At 43.7% G+C, this 16,126-nt stretch overlaps 1 protein-coding gene across 7 annotated transcripts in view; it reads right to left on the reverse strand.

Moving 5' to 3' along the window:
* CCDC148 (coiled-coil domain containing 148) overlaps positions 1-16,126 on the reverse strand; it is a 48,197-nt gene that overhangs the window by 29,900 nt on the left and 2,171 nt on the right. For 2 of the 7 annotated variants that reach the window (XM_071435553.1, XM_071435550.1), the window contains exons 3-10: positions 7,702-15,100; positions 6,847-6,927; positions 5,113-5,234; positions 1,941-2,044; positions 1,296-1,378; positions 972-1,135; positions 618-713; positions 345-526 (exon numbers count right to left, since the gene is read on the reverse strand). In XM_071435553.1, the coding sequence (XP_071291654.1) occupies positions 345-526; positions 618-713; positions 972-1,135; positions 1,296-1,378; positions 1,941-2,044; positions 5,113-5,234; positions 6,847-6,901 (806 nt within the window). In that variant the 5' untranslated portion in view covers positions 6,902-6,927; positions 7,702-15,100. Of the gene's footprint in view, positions 1-344; positions 527-617; positions 714-971; positions 1,136-1,295; positions 1,379-1,940; positions 2,045-5,112; positions 5,235-6,846; positions 6,928-7,701; positions 16,073-16,126 lie in introns of those variants that run through there. The other 5 variants (XM_071435549.1, XM_071435552.1, XM_071435551.1 and 2 more) reach the window with 4 other exon arrangements.

Below are 16,126 nucleotides of genomic sequence, written 5' to 3' on the forward strand. Positions count from 1 at the left end.
TGGCTCACACAGCCACCCACAGCACCCAGAGCACACAGCTCATCCCTGCACAGAGCCTCCCCAGAGCGCACCCCAGGCACACAGCTCATCCCATCCCTGCACAGAGCCTCCCCAGAGCACCCACAGCACACACCAGGTACACAGCTCATCCCTGCTTGCACAGAGCCTCCCCACAGCACCCAGAGCACACCCCAGGTACAGAGCTCATCCCATCCCTGCACAGAGCCTCCCCAGAGCACCCAGAGCACACAGCTCATCCCCGCACAGAGCCTCCCCAGAGCACCCAGAGCACACCCCAGGCACACAGCTCAGCCCTGCACAGACCCACACAGGTGTGGCAGTACCTGGACAGAGCCTCCAGCTGCTGATCCACCTCCTGGAGCTTGGCCCCGTAGCCCCTGGCGAGCTCCTGGTACTGCTCCATCACCAAGGCCTGCAGGTCAGGGAAGGGGCACTCCAGAGACACCAGCTCGGGAGGAACTTCAAGGAATAGCCCATTTTTCTCTTCAGAAGAGTGCTCCAATGCCTGCAATGAAGAAATGCTGCTCAGGGCACTGCTCTGCATCGTATTTACCCCCTCAATCAACTTCTACTTGAACTCGAAAGGAAAAGCTTACATTTTCTTTGTACTCTTCGAGCTCTCTTTCCAAAGCCAGACTTTCAAGGATGAGATCTTCCAAAACTGCCTTCTGTTGATTCTTCAAAAATTTGATCTATTTCATGAAACATGTTACTGTTACTCTTTCTCTTGCTACAATATGAAAACTCCTATTTAGAAACAGAGTCAGATTTCCAGCCCTACACAGCTACGGCTTTACAGACTTTGGCGAGCAGATTTACACCATGATAAGAAGGGGGGTTAATGGCCCACTCTGCATGTGAGTTATAGTCTCAAAGTTTAACAAAAAAATAAATGAAAATGCTAAAAATATGGTGATAGCAAATTGTAAAAATAAAGTTAAAGCTCCAACCTGCTGTAACACCTCAGCTGAATTGATCTTGGGTTTCTGACAAGATTCTTTTGAGAGGTGACGCTGCACTTGAGACAGCTTGAGTTTCAAATCCTCCTTTAGCTGCCAGACAGGAACTAAAGCGTTTGTTTGATAAGTGTCCCACTCCTTGGACAATTTCTGCTCTGTATGAACATAAAGCTTTCTCAAACACACAGAACATGTTACACAGCATGTGCTATGTAAATCTAAACCTTTCAAAGAAGGGATTAAAAAACCCAAACAAACGATCAAGATAATGTTGACTATAAAAACGAAATTAAGAAATTAATAAAAAATTCTTACCCAATTCCCTCAAATCAAAAAAAAAGTTGCTCTTATGGCTTTCTTCATCAAGAAAAGTCTTCATTTCTTCTTCTGCTTTTTGCCTGAAGGAAATGAACATGCATTTTGCAGAAAGACCTAATTTCTTATTCATTACATTTGCAAGAATGATGAGCCTCAAATACCCCAATAATTACATTAAAAAGGAGATCCTTTGCCTGGGAAGGTATGAAGTGAAGGCCTTGGAAACAAAGATGGTAAAGAAGCCACAAAAGCTCTTGTTGAGTACACAGGGTAGTGGACAAGAGCACTGTTCATGTCCCCTGTTGTGTGACCTCAATGCACAGCCTAGAGACAGCCTCTAAAGGAGCTAAAAAGCATCTGGAAACTTTTGATACTCGTACAAAGACACGGGCTTCAGACCTGCAGATCAACTGAACAGCTCTGAGAGCGACATCACCTGTTCTCCCTGCCCTCAGGTGAGCTCTTCATGTCACAGACCCCTCTCCACGTGGATCACAAACCTCCATTCCCCACACAAAAACACCCTCAGATCAGGTATTAAAGGCTTTTTTTCTCAGAGTCCCTTGAATCAATTATGCCAGCCCAAAAACTCTGTCTGCTCATCTTTTTAGTAATCACTCCTTCAGATGCCTCAGCCCTTACCTGCTCTCACTCAGTCTTTTGTACTCTTGCCACCACACCTGACGATGCTGTTTCAGCAGCATTTGCTCTTTGCTGATTTTCGAAACTTGCTCTGCTTTTTTAATCTGCGGGGAAAATTAAAGGTTGTGTTTTGAACATATTCAACAGCTTTATCAAATGCCTTCACATGGAAGCTTTTAAATACAGAATGATGAACCTAATAGCTTTTTATAAACTGTGTTTTTCTAAAGAACAATGGGGTCAAATGTAACCAATTTTCATTAAATAAGTGTGTTGCATTTCAAATCACAATTAATGAGAAGAGAAAGTGAAAAAAAAAAATCAGTTCATTTTCTTCTTTCCTATCCCATCCCTATGTCTCTGGAAGTAAAGATGAGGAAGGATAAGCACAAGAACAAAAAACATACTTTCTTACAGGTGGGAAGATGAAAATATGTCAAGAAAAAGAATTTCAAAAATCTATTACTAAAAAAGAAGTTTTTTACAAAATCTATCCCATTAGAGAGGCTCTCAAACTGAGGACTCCACAAAAACCTCGCTTCACACTTTGGATAAAATAGGAATACCTGCTTTTGAAACAGATGGAGTTCCTGCTTAAACCAGAGGAAAGCCTGCCAGGGGAAGGCTGCTCAAGTGGAACCAGCTGACTCTGGCCAGCCAGCAATGATGGAGAAAGGCTCAGAAGCCTGAGAGAAGTGGTTTCCTCTGACCCTCCTGCTGCCATGGCTGTCTCTGGCTCTCGGTGCATGCTGAGGGCAAAGCTCCTTCCCACTTTCCTTGCTGCTCCCTTGCTGTCCCTTTCCCCCAGAGCTGCACCCCAGCAGCTCCCACAGCTCCTGCACTGACCCTTTTCCCCTGCCCTGTTCCCCCCTCACACAGATCCATTGTCCTGTGGCAAAACGACAGCAAGGCAAGAAAAATACACGGGCAAGACTTGCGTTCATTCACAACGGGGAGAAATGAACAAAGATCTCACTCCACATCCAGCTCAGCAAAGGAATGATTCAGGTCAGAACTGCTGGGACTCCACTTGGATCAGCTGGAAACAACCTGCAGCTTTCCTGCCCAGGGCAAAGCTGCACAAAGCCACCAGGACCCCTCTGTGTCCACACGCACCAGAGCACTGAGCAAACACACCCAGAGACACAGATGGGATGTGTCTCACACCCACAGACGTGTCCCCCTGCATGTCCCCACTCCTGCCATCCCATACCAGAGACACAGACATGTGCCCCTGCGTGTCCCCGCTCCTGCCATCCCACACCAGAGACACAGACGTGTCCCCTCTCCTGCCATCGCATACCAGAGACACAGACATGTCTCCCTGTGTGTCCCCTCTCCTGCCATCCCACACCAGAGACACAGATGTGGGCCCCAGCATGTCCCCTGTCCTGCCATCCCACACCCAGAGACACAGACGTGTCCCACACCCACAGACGTGTCCCCCTGCGTGTCCCCACTCCTGCCATCACACTCCCAGAGACACAGACGTGTCCCACACCCACAGACGTGGCCCCCTGCGTGTCCCCTGTCCTGCCCCAGGAAAAGGTGTGGAGTTGCTCTTTGCAGGACTCACATGGACAAGGAAGGGCTTGAAAACTCTGCAATCACAGTTCCTCAGCCAGCCACCAACAAAGCTGAAGTCCTGCTCCAGACACAAACCCAGCTCCGATCAGCTGAGTCCAGAGCCTGTGGGTGAGTTCACCTGAAATCCTGATCCAGGCACATGGGAAGAGCCCCGCTGGAAGGGGCTGATGCTCCTGCCTGGCACCAACCCTGCCCTGGGGCTGCTCCTGGTGAGCAGCTGCAGAGGGGACGCTGTGTGCCCGTGCCTGGGACACGAGGTGTCACAGGAGTGCACTGGGCTGTGCTGCAGCTTGAACACGCGATTCCGTGCTTTCGATCACTGTGTTACAATACTTCTGCATCAAAGATAAGCTCTTGCTTTTATTGCTTACATATTTTCACACTCTAAAAGTTACTTATAGTTTCCTCTATTTCATGAAACACATTACTGTTACTTCTTTCTCTTGTTACAATATGAAAACTCATATAAAATCATCAAGTGTTAAGCAAACAGAATACTGTATTTAAAGCAATTTGAAAATAGTTACATCTGCAAACCAATTCCAAAACTAAGTGAAACAAAAGTTGAAGTACCTTTATACGTAAAGTTCAACATGCTCTTGAAATTATTTTATAACAACAGCATTGCCATTTGTGTATAACTGCTGCAATATTACCGTTTTTCCCTGTTGGGCTGTCTCTTTATTTCTTAAGCAGTCAGCAGCTGATTTACCATTTGTTTCTTTGGTTCTACCTCAAAGGAAGAAGAACCCAGCTCTTGAAAATCTGAATGGCTTGAATCAGCAACAAAAAGTAGTAGGTGGAACACATACTCGTCTCTCTGGAGTTTCCACCATACATATTTTACTACCTACTCAGCTGGAAAACACTTGAGAAGGTGATAAAACAAAAGAAAGATGAAAACAAAGCTTGAATGAATTCAGTAGAATTTGGTATTGCCAATCCATGACCAATATCTGCCAGAATTGTTGATATATGATATCTATGTGCACTAAAGAAGCAAAATAATAATAATAATAATAATAATAATAATAATTATTATTATTATTATTATTATTATTATAATTTTATACTTTTTCCCTCTCTCTCATTCAGCCTTCTCTAGCATTAAATAAGGCTCCTCCTGTCTTTACCCCTTGAGATGTTCTGCACTAATTTATACCTTTCTGTCTGCTCCACATTTACATTTTATGGTGATTAAACATTTTTAATCTTCTTTTTAAGATCTACCTCCACTTGAGTTTTGGAAATCCTCACTTCATATCTTTTTGTTTGGCTTTTTTTTCTGGCTCAGCCTTCCCTTCTCATTTAATCACACAAATTCTTCATTGCCCCCAGGATTATGTAATAAGTTTGGGTGAATTTCCTCAAGGCAGTAAAACACAAATTTTTCCTGTCTTTTGAGGAAGTAGAATCCACACATACTTTGCATCCCTGGTCTGAACAAAGTCCCCACATTGACATTAACACATCCAAATCCCAGTATAGCTATGATAAACTTTCATATTTGACCCCCTCTGGCTGAAATAAATATGGTCACTGAATTTCAAAAGCATTCACATTACAAATAAAACAAAAATCATACCTTTAACTGAATTTGTGCAGAGGCCATTTTTGCCTCTGCAGCAAGTTCATACAGATGTTTGTAGTCAACAGGTTTGTACTTCTGGCTGCAAAGAGCATTTCTGGCAGGAACCATCAAATTGTCTAGTTATCATATAAAACACACAAGGACATTTCAATTTCTTGAGAAATAATTTAAGTGCAAGGCATAAAATGAAAGCTCTATAGGTAGAAATCAGAACCAATGTTTTCAACACTAGAAGTTTTCATACCAATATTGTTAGTTGGTGAATGACAATTTGAAACAAACAAACTAATATACTAACATCAAAATTATATAAGAAACAGTTGTCTGTTTACAAAAAGTTATTTTGACAAGTTTTTAGTTTACATGTGAATTTAGTTATCAATTCATTTTAAACTGCATTTACAGGCATTGTAATAACTTCTAATACAGATATACTTAAGTTTCAAAAAATGCATCCTTCTTGCACTGATTGGAAAACTGCCCCAATGTTTTTTGCAACCTATGGGTTGAGCAACAGGAGTGGTTTTTTTCTGGAAGGTATAAAATTGAGGTCCAATTACAATTGTAAATGAACTACCTGAACTTTTGCCCCGGCACTGTGAAGCCCTCATGCACAGACACTCAGTCATTCTACATAAGCCAGGAGGCTTACAGGGATCAGGGATGGGCATTTCCTCACAACCTCTGCTTTAGTTTTCCTTAGTAGTGAAATTGGCCGTTGTGTTTCACATTCCCTGCTAAGCTCTGTGGCTGCAAGTGCTGTGCCTGGCATGTGGTTTTACAGAGAGGTAAAAGGTAAAATAAATCCTGCAGAGCCATCCCACGGTCCTCCTTCAGGCCTCCCCCAGGATTTTCATTTGCTGCATGCCTACACGAAGCTGACAGCACCTCTCCAGATGATGCCTCATGGGGAAGGGTTTTTCCAAGTTCCCCTGCCCTGGGACAGACAGAGACTGGGCACTGAATGGATGGAGTAGCCCTGGGGAGAGCAACTTGGGGATCCTGTGGGCAAAAAACTGGGCCTGAACTGGCAAGGAGCCCAGCAAGCCAGCCTGGGCCTGGCCTGCAGGAGAGGCAGTGTGGAATTTAGTTATTAATTCATTTTATGAATGGTGCCAGGGGAGGTGTTCTGCCCCTCTGCTCTGCACCTGGACCTGCAGAGACCAACACTCAGCTCCAGGACCCAGGCACAGGGGGACAGAACCTGGCCCAGAGACCGAGGAAATGGGCTGGAACATTTCTCCTGTGAAGACAGGCTCAGAGAGGTGGGGATGTTTGCCTAGAGAAGACTCCAGGGAAATTTTATTGCAGCCTCTTGGTATGTAAAGGGGGCTTCTATGGGAAACAGAAAGGCTCCTCACCAGGATCTGTAGGTGACAGCCTGAGGGACAACAGGTGCAGCCTGAATGAGGGTGGGCACAGACAGGGACTAAAGCAGGAATTGTCCCTGTGAGGGTGGGCAGGCCCTGGCACAGGTGCCCAGAGCAGCTGGGGCTGCCCCTGGATCCCTGGCAGTGCCCAAGGCCAGGCTGGACCCTGGGGCTGGGAGCACCTGGGGCAGGGGAAGGTGTCCCTGCCATGGCAGGGTGGATGGGATGGGCTTTAAGGTCCCTTCAAACTCAAACCATACCCAGGGTGCTATAACAGCTCCTAATGAGGCTATTAATTGCAGAGGGTTTCATAAAGAGTCAAGAAAACAATTAAACTTAAACATGATAACATACATACCTCCACCACTATTCCTATGAGCTAAAAACAGTGCTCCATGGTCCAGTTCATCCATTTTTATTTTTTATGTATTTTTTATACCTGTTGAGAAACAAACATAGGTTTTGAGAATACCAACATTGTGGATGCAATCTAAAAACACTTTCAAAAATATCTATTGTTTTTTGAGAAGAGGTACATCTCACTAAAAATGTAATTAGACAGAAATTCCTCCAGTTTATCTTTCATTTTAGGAGGTATTCCATGTGCCTCATACCATTAAGTAGCCAGGAAAAGAAAATACTATTTCCTTGATGAATTTGTAATGCTGTGACATAGCTCATCTATTCTTTGCTTTATGCTTTTCAAAATATGAGTCCCTCAATCCAAATGTCAGATCAGGTTTTGAGGTGTTCTTTGCTTTATAGAAATTAAGCCTGAAAAGATCAGTCTTTCCTTATTTTGGAGACTGCCCAGGTCCCTTTAACCCCTCTGCAGTAACACCTGTGAAACCAGGGCAGCTGTTTGGGCAGCAGTGCCTCAGCTCTTGGTGAGCAGCATCTATCAAGCATCCACATTGTCATGGGTCAAATGGGACGTGTCAGATGCAGTAAGTTACACAACACAGTAAAAAATGTCTTGTATGTGTCAGACCCCTTACTTTCAATTAAGCCTGCATTGGTGTCACCCCAGGTCTGGCATTGAAATAAAAGCAATAGATCCACCTGAGGTGTTTCAGCTGAACTGAACCAACAGCTGAGTCCCACCAGAAAGGAAAGGCCATGTCCAGCAAGGCTCCCCATGAACCCCCTCCCTCAAACCCAGCCATACTGTGCCCAAATTTCATACACACAAACTTCCATCTCTTGGTCGTACCTTTGACATTTGCCTGGTCCCAGAGCAAGCAGCAATACAGCAAATAGTAGAGCAGCAAAATTTGTTCATTTGTGGAGTTATTTCCTCACTGTTCTAGTGAGATGAACTGGTTTATTCCTACAAATTCCAAGGATGGCACAATGCAACAGGAAGGTGGGAAGGAAGACCAGCAGAAGAAATGTAAAGGGGACTACTCTGACAGAGAACTATTAATGTCAGTCAAATAAAAAGGTGAAACTGCAACTGGAGACAGTTTACAGTGTACTTTGCTGTGAGCTGTTTGACACTCTGCATCCAGCCCTCTGCTATAGACAGTCAGCCTTCCTCTGCCTGCTTTTTGTGGCTTCTGATCATCTGAGCACTGCTTCTACCAATAAACTTGGGAAGGGAGTACTACAGTGACCCTCATCTACACCATATAATGAAGGCAAAAATAACACTGATGGAAAATTGGGAGTACTCAAGAGCTCTAAGAAGATTGGATGCATCACAGGCACTTCCCTCTATTAAAACCTTTTATTACTGTTCCCTGTGCAGCTGCCGCAGCAGCGTCACTCTCCTGTGCTACGCATTTGGGGAACCATCATCCTAATCTGGGTCCATCTGGCCAGCTTTAAATGACAAGCTCCTAGCACAAGACACGCTGTCCTTTTTGAAAAATAACTATGGATACTAGAAAGATTAGCAGCAGCAGAGCTACCCCTCTGGGTTATTTATTTGTTCATTTGGCAAATTGTTAATATCTTCTTTCTACCAACATGTTTCTGATTTAATGTCAGTATTTGAGCAAAACTTCACACATATTAACCTTAGCTTCACCTCCTTTCACAAGAAACCAGGAATACATCTCGAGAACAGAACTGATGCAAAAAATTTACTGGCCATTTTCTGTAAATTTAGGGCTACAGTATTTGATGAACCAAATCCTTAATCCCTTCTAGCCAACCCATTTCTCTCTTCCACAATGATGTCATACGTGTGTATTTGATCTCAGCCTTTCACAGGCATTATCTTCTGTTATTCAACATTATGAACTAACTAAAACACTGAAAGTGAATGGTAAGAGGTTCTGGAAAAGGACAAGATCCATATAAATCTGCATTTTATCTCCAGTAACTAATAAACATACTAATCAAAATGATGAAAGCACTGCTAGTTATATTTATTTCTGCTTTAATGCAGATATAGTCAGAAACCGCTCAGATACTACAGAAGTCCATTTAAGCCCAAATTCCAATACCCTGCCTCAAAGCTTTGCTCAAACTTCATTGCAGGCTCTAGGCTGGGAGTCTTGATGCATCTTAAAAAGAAAAAGTGCATAAGATCAACCAGCCACCAGGCAGAAGTCCCTGTACATAGAAATCTGTCCCCCAAGAATGCCAAGTCAGCTCTGCCTACAGCCAACCACAGCTAAATCTTTTAGCAGCAGTAAAAAGCACAAGGTTTATCAAATCTCTTTTTCTGCTCCTTAGACAATTTAGTATTTCCCTATTCACTGAACTCTTTTAGGCAATAAAAACGTAGTCTCTTAAAAGATTTCATCTCCAATTCAACCTAACTCTTCAGTACATTCTTAATGTGAGCCCTTGCTGGTATCTGAGGTATGTGACCTATGTTTATTCTTACATATGCAAATAGCCAATATTGAGGCAAGCCTCTCCTTCCTTTCATTTAAATAGAAATTAAACTCCCCAGTGTCAGTCAGCATTCCCAGAAGAAGCCAAGCCTGGTGCCTGCCACATACTGCTCCTGGGGATGAGTCAGGTCCAGCCCAGGCCCCAGTTCCACAGGTGAGTGCTCCCGGTGAGTTCAGCCAGTGATTTTAAAAGTCTGACTCCACTGTCTCCATTCAACAAGTTGTTTGCATACATAAACCTTTGCAGATCTGGGTCACCAGTGCCATTTTCCCTCCCAGCTAAAGTGCTGCTCCTCAAGTGAGGGACAGATGGAATTCTGGCAGGGAGGCACAGTGCTTACCGAGCCAGACATGCCTTTTGAAACAATTTCTTGTGCATGTTTTAAACGCTCACTCACATTATTAAATACCAGAATCAGTAATATGAATCAAGTCTTCCCAAAAGACGATTTAGTAGCAGCAGCAGTGGCAGCGCAGCGGGTGCTCCCAGAGTTCGTGTGAAGGAAGCTGCAGAACCCTGTGACAGCAGGTGCCACACTCCTCTCCATGGCTCACCTGATGTCCTGCTGGGGCTACACCACCAAGAGCCAGAGCTGAACCAGACCTGCTGGGAGCAGCATCAGCAGGAGCTGGGATTATACATTACAGCAGAGGTTCCTAGCAAATACAAACTCGGGAAAAATCCCCAAACTCAGAAGTCCCTTATTCTCAGTGCTCTCTTCTGAATATCTGGCTATGTCTTGAACATTTTGTGGAAGGCTTTTTAAAAGATTTTAAAGTTTAATGGAAATGTTAATCGCTTAGTTACTGCATGTTTTCATTTAAAGAAAAAGCATATTAATATGCAGTTGTTGAACCCTCTGATCCTAATTACTGTTAAGGAAAAGAGGCAAAGATTCACTCCCATTGTAGGGTGTGGAGTACAAATAACAAACAAATAATGAGCTTGATCCCTTAATCAGATCCTTTCTCTTCTAGTTGAACTAACTATCTGAAAATGGCACCCATCCAGAATGTGTTAATCTTGCAGCAGGCAATCCTTTCCACAGGAAGAAAATACACAGTATAATACTTCTATCATTCGGTGCCAAAACAGTTTCTAGAAAAATCCCATTGATTGTAATTTAAATTTACATTCCCCTAAAGAAAGAATTATAGCTCTCTTTGAAATAAAGTCAAGTCTCAGAAATTATATGTTCCCAAAAGAGACACAGTCCTTTTTGTCTATGATAATCTCATTACTTCCTCATTAAGTAAAACTTAATCCAAATTAGGAAGATCAATTTGAGTAACACTTAAAACAATCAGCTTCATGGACTGCTCTGTCACACTGCAGGGGTAGGGAATAGCTCATCTGCTTTCTGAGGATCTGCACATCACAAGGGAATTCTATTTCCCCTCCATTCTTGGAATATTCTTAGAAAATCCAAGAGAAAATAAACTTTAGGAACACTTAGAAAAAACAAGCAGATAAAAAAAAGGAAGTAAATGCTTTAGAAGTTGGTAAGTTGACACAAAAAGGGTGGGAAATGAAGTCACCATGTCACCTTGGATCAAGTGAGTCAGCTGGCATTTCATGTTGTTTTGTTTCAAAGAAAACGTGCACAATCCATTTTCAGTGACCAGACGCAGCTGGCCTGCTGCAGTGAGCGCACCTGGCAATTGCAAGGTTTAAATGAAAGAGCATGAAATGAGAGCATGCTCTGAGTAGTTAATCATAGAACATTTGGGGTTGGATCTTAAAGCTCCTGCAGCTTCACCCCTGCCATGGCAGGGACACCTTCCCCTGTCCCAGGTGCTCCCAGCCCCAGGGTCCAGCCTGGCCTTGGGCACTGCCAGGGATCCAGGGGCAGCCCCAGCTGCTCTGGGCAATTCCTGGCATGTGCCTGGACCAAGTCCAGCTTTGCTGAGCTAAAGGCAAAAATTCTGAGGCATCATTTACAGACTTCTGTAACACAAGAGATTTGCAGAATTTTGTCATATGTTGTTTTTATTAATGTTCTATTTTGATTTCTATTTATTACCTCCATGGTCAACAAAAGCTAGGAAATGAAACAATATGCATGAATATATGAAAGAATGATTGGAAGACATGAGGCTGAGTTATCCATTACAGGACCCTAAAATTTTCTCCATTACTTAAGACATGATAAATGTTTAGTTAAATTGACCTGTGACTGCCTGGCCCCTAAAGCATACCTGCTATTGGCTAGTCTGTGTGCAAAGGCTTGTTTGGAATGGTGCAGCAAGCAACTCACCCCTCTGCTGCTCTGCATGCATCAGAAAAAACACTTAAATCTATAGAATTCACTTAGCACAACAGAAGCAAAGATGCTGTTACACAAAACTGCAGAGAATCAACATTTCCTGCAATACAACAAAGTACCTGGGCTTTGCACTTCTTATCAAGAGGCAGGGTTTGCACTGCACCACAGGAACTGCAGAAACAGATTCCACATGTAACACCACTGGGCCAGTGGAATGAGGATGCAATTTTACAGGCAGGGTTAATTAAGGAGCCAGACCTCAAAAGGAGCTGCAGCAGATCAGTGTGTTCTGCAAGAAGCATCACACGTACTAAACCATCAGATACTGAAATAGTCAATACTAAGTAGTAGCAGAAGTTCAATGGAAGACAGTTTAAGAAGCTCAGAGCAGGTTGAAGCCACTGAGTCACTTTAAAAGGAAAAAAGAACAAAAACATACTGAAGACTGGACTTAAAAAAATCTGTGCAACATATTTAATAACTGGATTCCAGCTGTTAAATGACAGCCCAATTGCTCTTCAGATAAACCAGCCAATGTGATTTTGTTTCCATTGCTGCAAAATGCAGAATTGGAAATACACAGTTTGAGAGTCATGATACCTTTATTTTCTATATCTAGCTAGGTCTCAGATTTTGTCAAAGCAAGAAGGGAAACAGGAGTCAGGTTCCTTATTTAAGGAATTAAAAAGGTAATTTTAAGTTGTCCTCACCTTCTGTGCTTGCCTCTGCCTTTACCTTTGCCTTCTGTGTAGTATTTTTAATGAAAGTATTTCCTCCTACCCCATTTTCATGCTAGCTTTGTTACTGATGTTTTTTACTTAACCAACCCCAATCTGTATGGAAGGGTTCCCTGCCCCACTGCTGGAGGCCTCTTCCTCACAGCCCTGCTGACAGACCAATTTCTGCACGCATTTCCTAATGAACTGCAGGCAGAAGTCAGCTGGCTGAGTTTATGTTGCTGGCAGCACACTTTAACAGTGCTTCAAGAACACGAGACTCTGTCTGAATAAGCCCAGTTTCTCCTTAAGCCAAGACACTTTTCCCTGTTTAAGCCAGAGAAGCAGCGGCTGTCTGGAGCTGGAGCTGCAGCCCTTTGCACACCGACACTCCAGAGCAATCCTGCAACTCCCCTGCCTGGGCTGCAGGTGGGACACACAGAGGGCAAACCCCAGGGGCAGAGAGGGCCCCGAGGGCCCTGCGAGGCAGCACTGGCACCAACGACTCTGTGGCACTGTCCTTCAGCCAGCACAGATGATTTTTGTCTGAGCAGGGTAGTGGGAGTCAGAGCACAACGTTTGTCTGCAGCCTGTGAGAGACAAGCCAGAGGGACAGATAATTCATGTGATTTAGGAGCCACTGCAGCTTATTTTGTCAGGAGCATCAGTATCATTTTGTACAGCTTTTGCCAGCTCTGCTAGGCCAAATTCCCAGAGTTATGTGCAGGGAAGCATTTGGCACAACTTCGCTTTAAATTATTGCATAATGTTGTCTGATATCTTACTACAAAAAGCAACTCATTCTTGTCTGGGGCCTCTCAGTCACAGCCATCAGAAATGTACAGTCCATAAACATGAATTAAACAATCTTTCTGCATATACATTCTCTTTGTTGCCTCCTTATTCAGAAGTATCTCTGGATTTCAGCCTGACATTCTGTATCCCTGGTCTGGTAAGAAAGATTACAATTTGGTTAATTTCTCAACATTTTTTCCAGCCTCATATACAAACTAGTAAGAAGATCTGTAATATTTTGTTCAGCAACTGTAGTTGGTGGAAATGGCAAAGGATTTTAGCAGATCTTCCCCTGTCCTTGAGCAGATAGAAGTACCTGCATTGCCCAGAGCTGGGGGGCTGAGGGATTTTTTATTTCTTTGTTAGTGGGCTTTGGGGAGAGTTGTTGTGGGCTTTGGTTGTTTTTTGGTTTGTTTTGGGGATTTTTAACATGACAATTACAAGCTTAGGACCCGAAAACCCACAGAACAGACACCAGCTGCTGATGACCTTGTCTTTACTGGACACCTCACTCGGCATTTCCTGCCATCTTTTCTCCAAATCATTCTCTTGGCTGTTGTCAAGCTGCCTGCTTATTTCCAGTGCTGCAGTATCCTAGAGGACCCTGACTTACAGGTGCACACCTGATGAAGCCTGATGTCACCATCAGCTGGCTGCAGCAGCACAGCTCAGTTCAGGACACCCCTCCCCTGCTGCCCCACACACAGCACCCTCCCTGCGCTCCTGGGACCACGCTCCAGCTGGAACAATACCCTGGGACAGGATGCACAGGGCTTGCCAAGGACAGGTGACTGAGCTACACTCAGGCCAGCAAGCTGCTGCGCCTGGAACCTCCTCCATTCTGCTGGAACAGGGACCCAGGGCAAAAGAGGAGCCCCCAGTCCCGCTGGGCACGGCTGCTTGCACATTCCTTGGTGCAGGCATCACGGGCAGCAACAGTGCCCTTTGGAAAACTGATCCAACTGAGAAAATAAGGGCATGTGTGTTGTCATCTTATTGCAAAAGTTCCATACCTTCTTGGTGATTTCTCATGGGCATCTCCTCACAGCACAGCCAACAAACTCCAGCTCTCCTCCCCACCAGCTAATCCACTCTTTTGTAGTGCTCATCTCCTTATTGGACACAGCTGTGGCCTACTAAGGGCAGGCTTGTTCCTGATCTTTGGTGATTAGTACAGCTGCAACTCCTCAGGGGTGAGATTACCTTCTGCACTATCTTTATTTTCTTACATTCTATCCTCCTGGGGAAGCCGGACCAGTTCCATAATGCACTCCCTGCACGGCTGCAGGATCCTGTTGCTGGCACTGGGAAAGCTGCAGAGAAGTGTCACTATAGGGCATTATTGTCCTACCCGTGGCAGCTGGGCTTCAGCCAGGGCACGGGGCCCTGCAAGGAGGGCTGGTGGTCATGCTGAACACTGTGCACCATCTACAATCAAATACTCCTACTTGATGCTTCAAAGCCATGCAAGAAAGAAGGAAAGCGCAAACAACCTGTCAGTATCCAATAGTTTTTCCTCAATATTTTGTTTTACCGCTGGGAAAGTGTAATATCTATCCACAGCAGAGCAGTAATTTTGAATGGCACTGTCTGAAACAGAATGTTTCTATAAAGCCCTCACTGAAAAAGCAAAATGTCAGCCCACCACTTTCCTCAGAAATATACCTGTTAGGTGCCTTACCTCCCCAGTGAAACAATAAAAAGCAGGAGAACATTTAGTGCTTTCTATACCAAATGAAATTACAGTTTCAAAATTACCCAAAATCAATTGTATTGTGATTGACTGAGTTGCTGTGACATCAACACAATAGCTTGCAGTAACTTTTGAAATCAAATTGTAGCTTTTAATGAGAGGAAAATACCCCACAAATCTAAATAACTCCCCCTGTGAACACTAAACAGCTGTTCATGGCTTGTGTTAGCCTGCCATGTCATCACTCTCTTCTCCAGATACCTTTTTTCCCAAACCTTCATAATTTCAGTATCTGGAAGAGATTACAGTTAAAGCAGGTAGCATTAAAAAGCTTCCAGCAGAAACCAAACCACACCCCCCAGCCTCCCCCAAATAACCACCCAAAACCAAACCAACCTAATTCACAAGAACAAAACAAAAGACAGAAAAAAAAAAAAAGATAAAAACAAAACAAAAGCAAGAAACCCACCAAGAAATAAAGCAACACTGTTTTTGTGACAGATATTTATCACTAAAATTAAAAGATAGGCATATTAATATTCTGCAAGGGCTGTAATCATCTGTGGAACATTTATAAAGTGAGACTCGATTAAGGATTAATTTCAGGATAGATTAAACAAAGCAGAAAAACATATTAATGACTGGAAATGCTGAAGAAGCACAACAGCAGCAAAACAACTAGCAAATACCTGTTAACAACCTTGCCATCTAAAGCACTGGAAGGCGAGCACAGTCAGTTTAAGGGGCCAGATTTAAGGCTCAAGAGAAACCAGTACAGTCCCAAAGGAAAACATGAGACTGGGTTGTTAGGAATTGCAAACATAGTGGAATTATGGCTTTCCTAATGAGAATGATACAGACCATCTCACTTGCAAGTCGCATCCAGAAGAAGGTGAATAAAATGAAAATGGACTTGTTTGCTGCCAATTTTAAAAATTATGTAAGAATTTAAGCATATATTTGACAAAGGCCACTTTCAGCGAAGGGGATAAGAATTCAGAGAATCAGCCTCCGTGCAGCCCTTTGCATTGTAAAGTTGACATGGGGTGCCTTTCCATAGCCGATGTCATCCCTGCTGGACAGGGCTGCTGCCCTGGGACACGCAGCAGGCAATTAGATAATGTATTGGCTGCTCAGGGTGCCAAAACAAATACACCAGCTATGAGGGTATGACTAATACCAGACAGAATGAAACAGCTTTCCTCACTGACAGTCATTCAACAGATTTCCAAATCTGACAGAACCTCAAAATGTTACTTTCAATTCTTTCTACTTCTTTTATGCCAAAACAAACAGACTCAAGATCCCTTTCTCCTTC

This window comes from Agelaius tricolor, unplaced genomic scaffold (assembly GCF_023055355.1).
Source record: "Agelaius tricolor isolate 1412-34295 unplaced genomic scaffold, bAgeTri1.0.p SCAF_10, whole genome shotgun sequence".
Lineage (NCBI taxonomy): Eukaryota > Metazoa > Chordata > Aves > Passeriformes > Icteridae > Agelaius > Agelaius tricolor.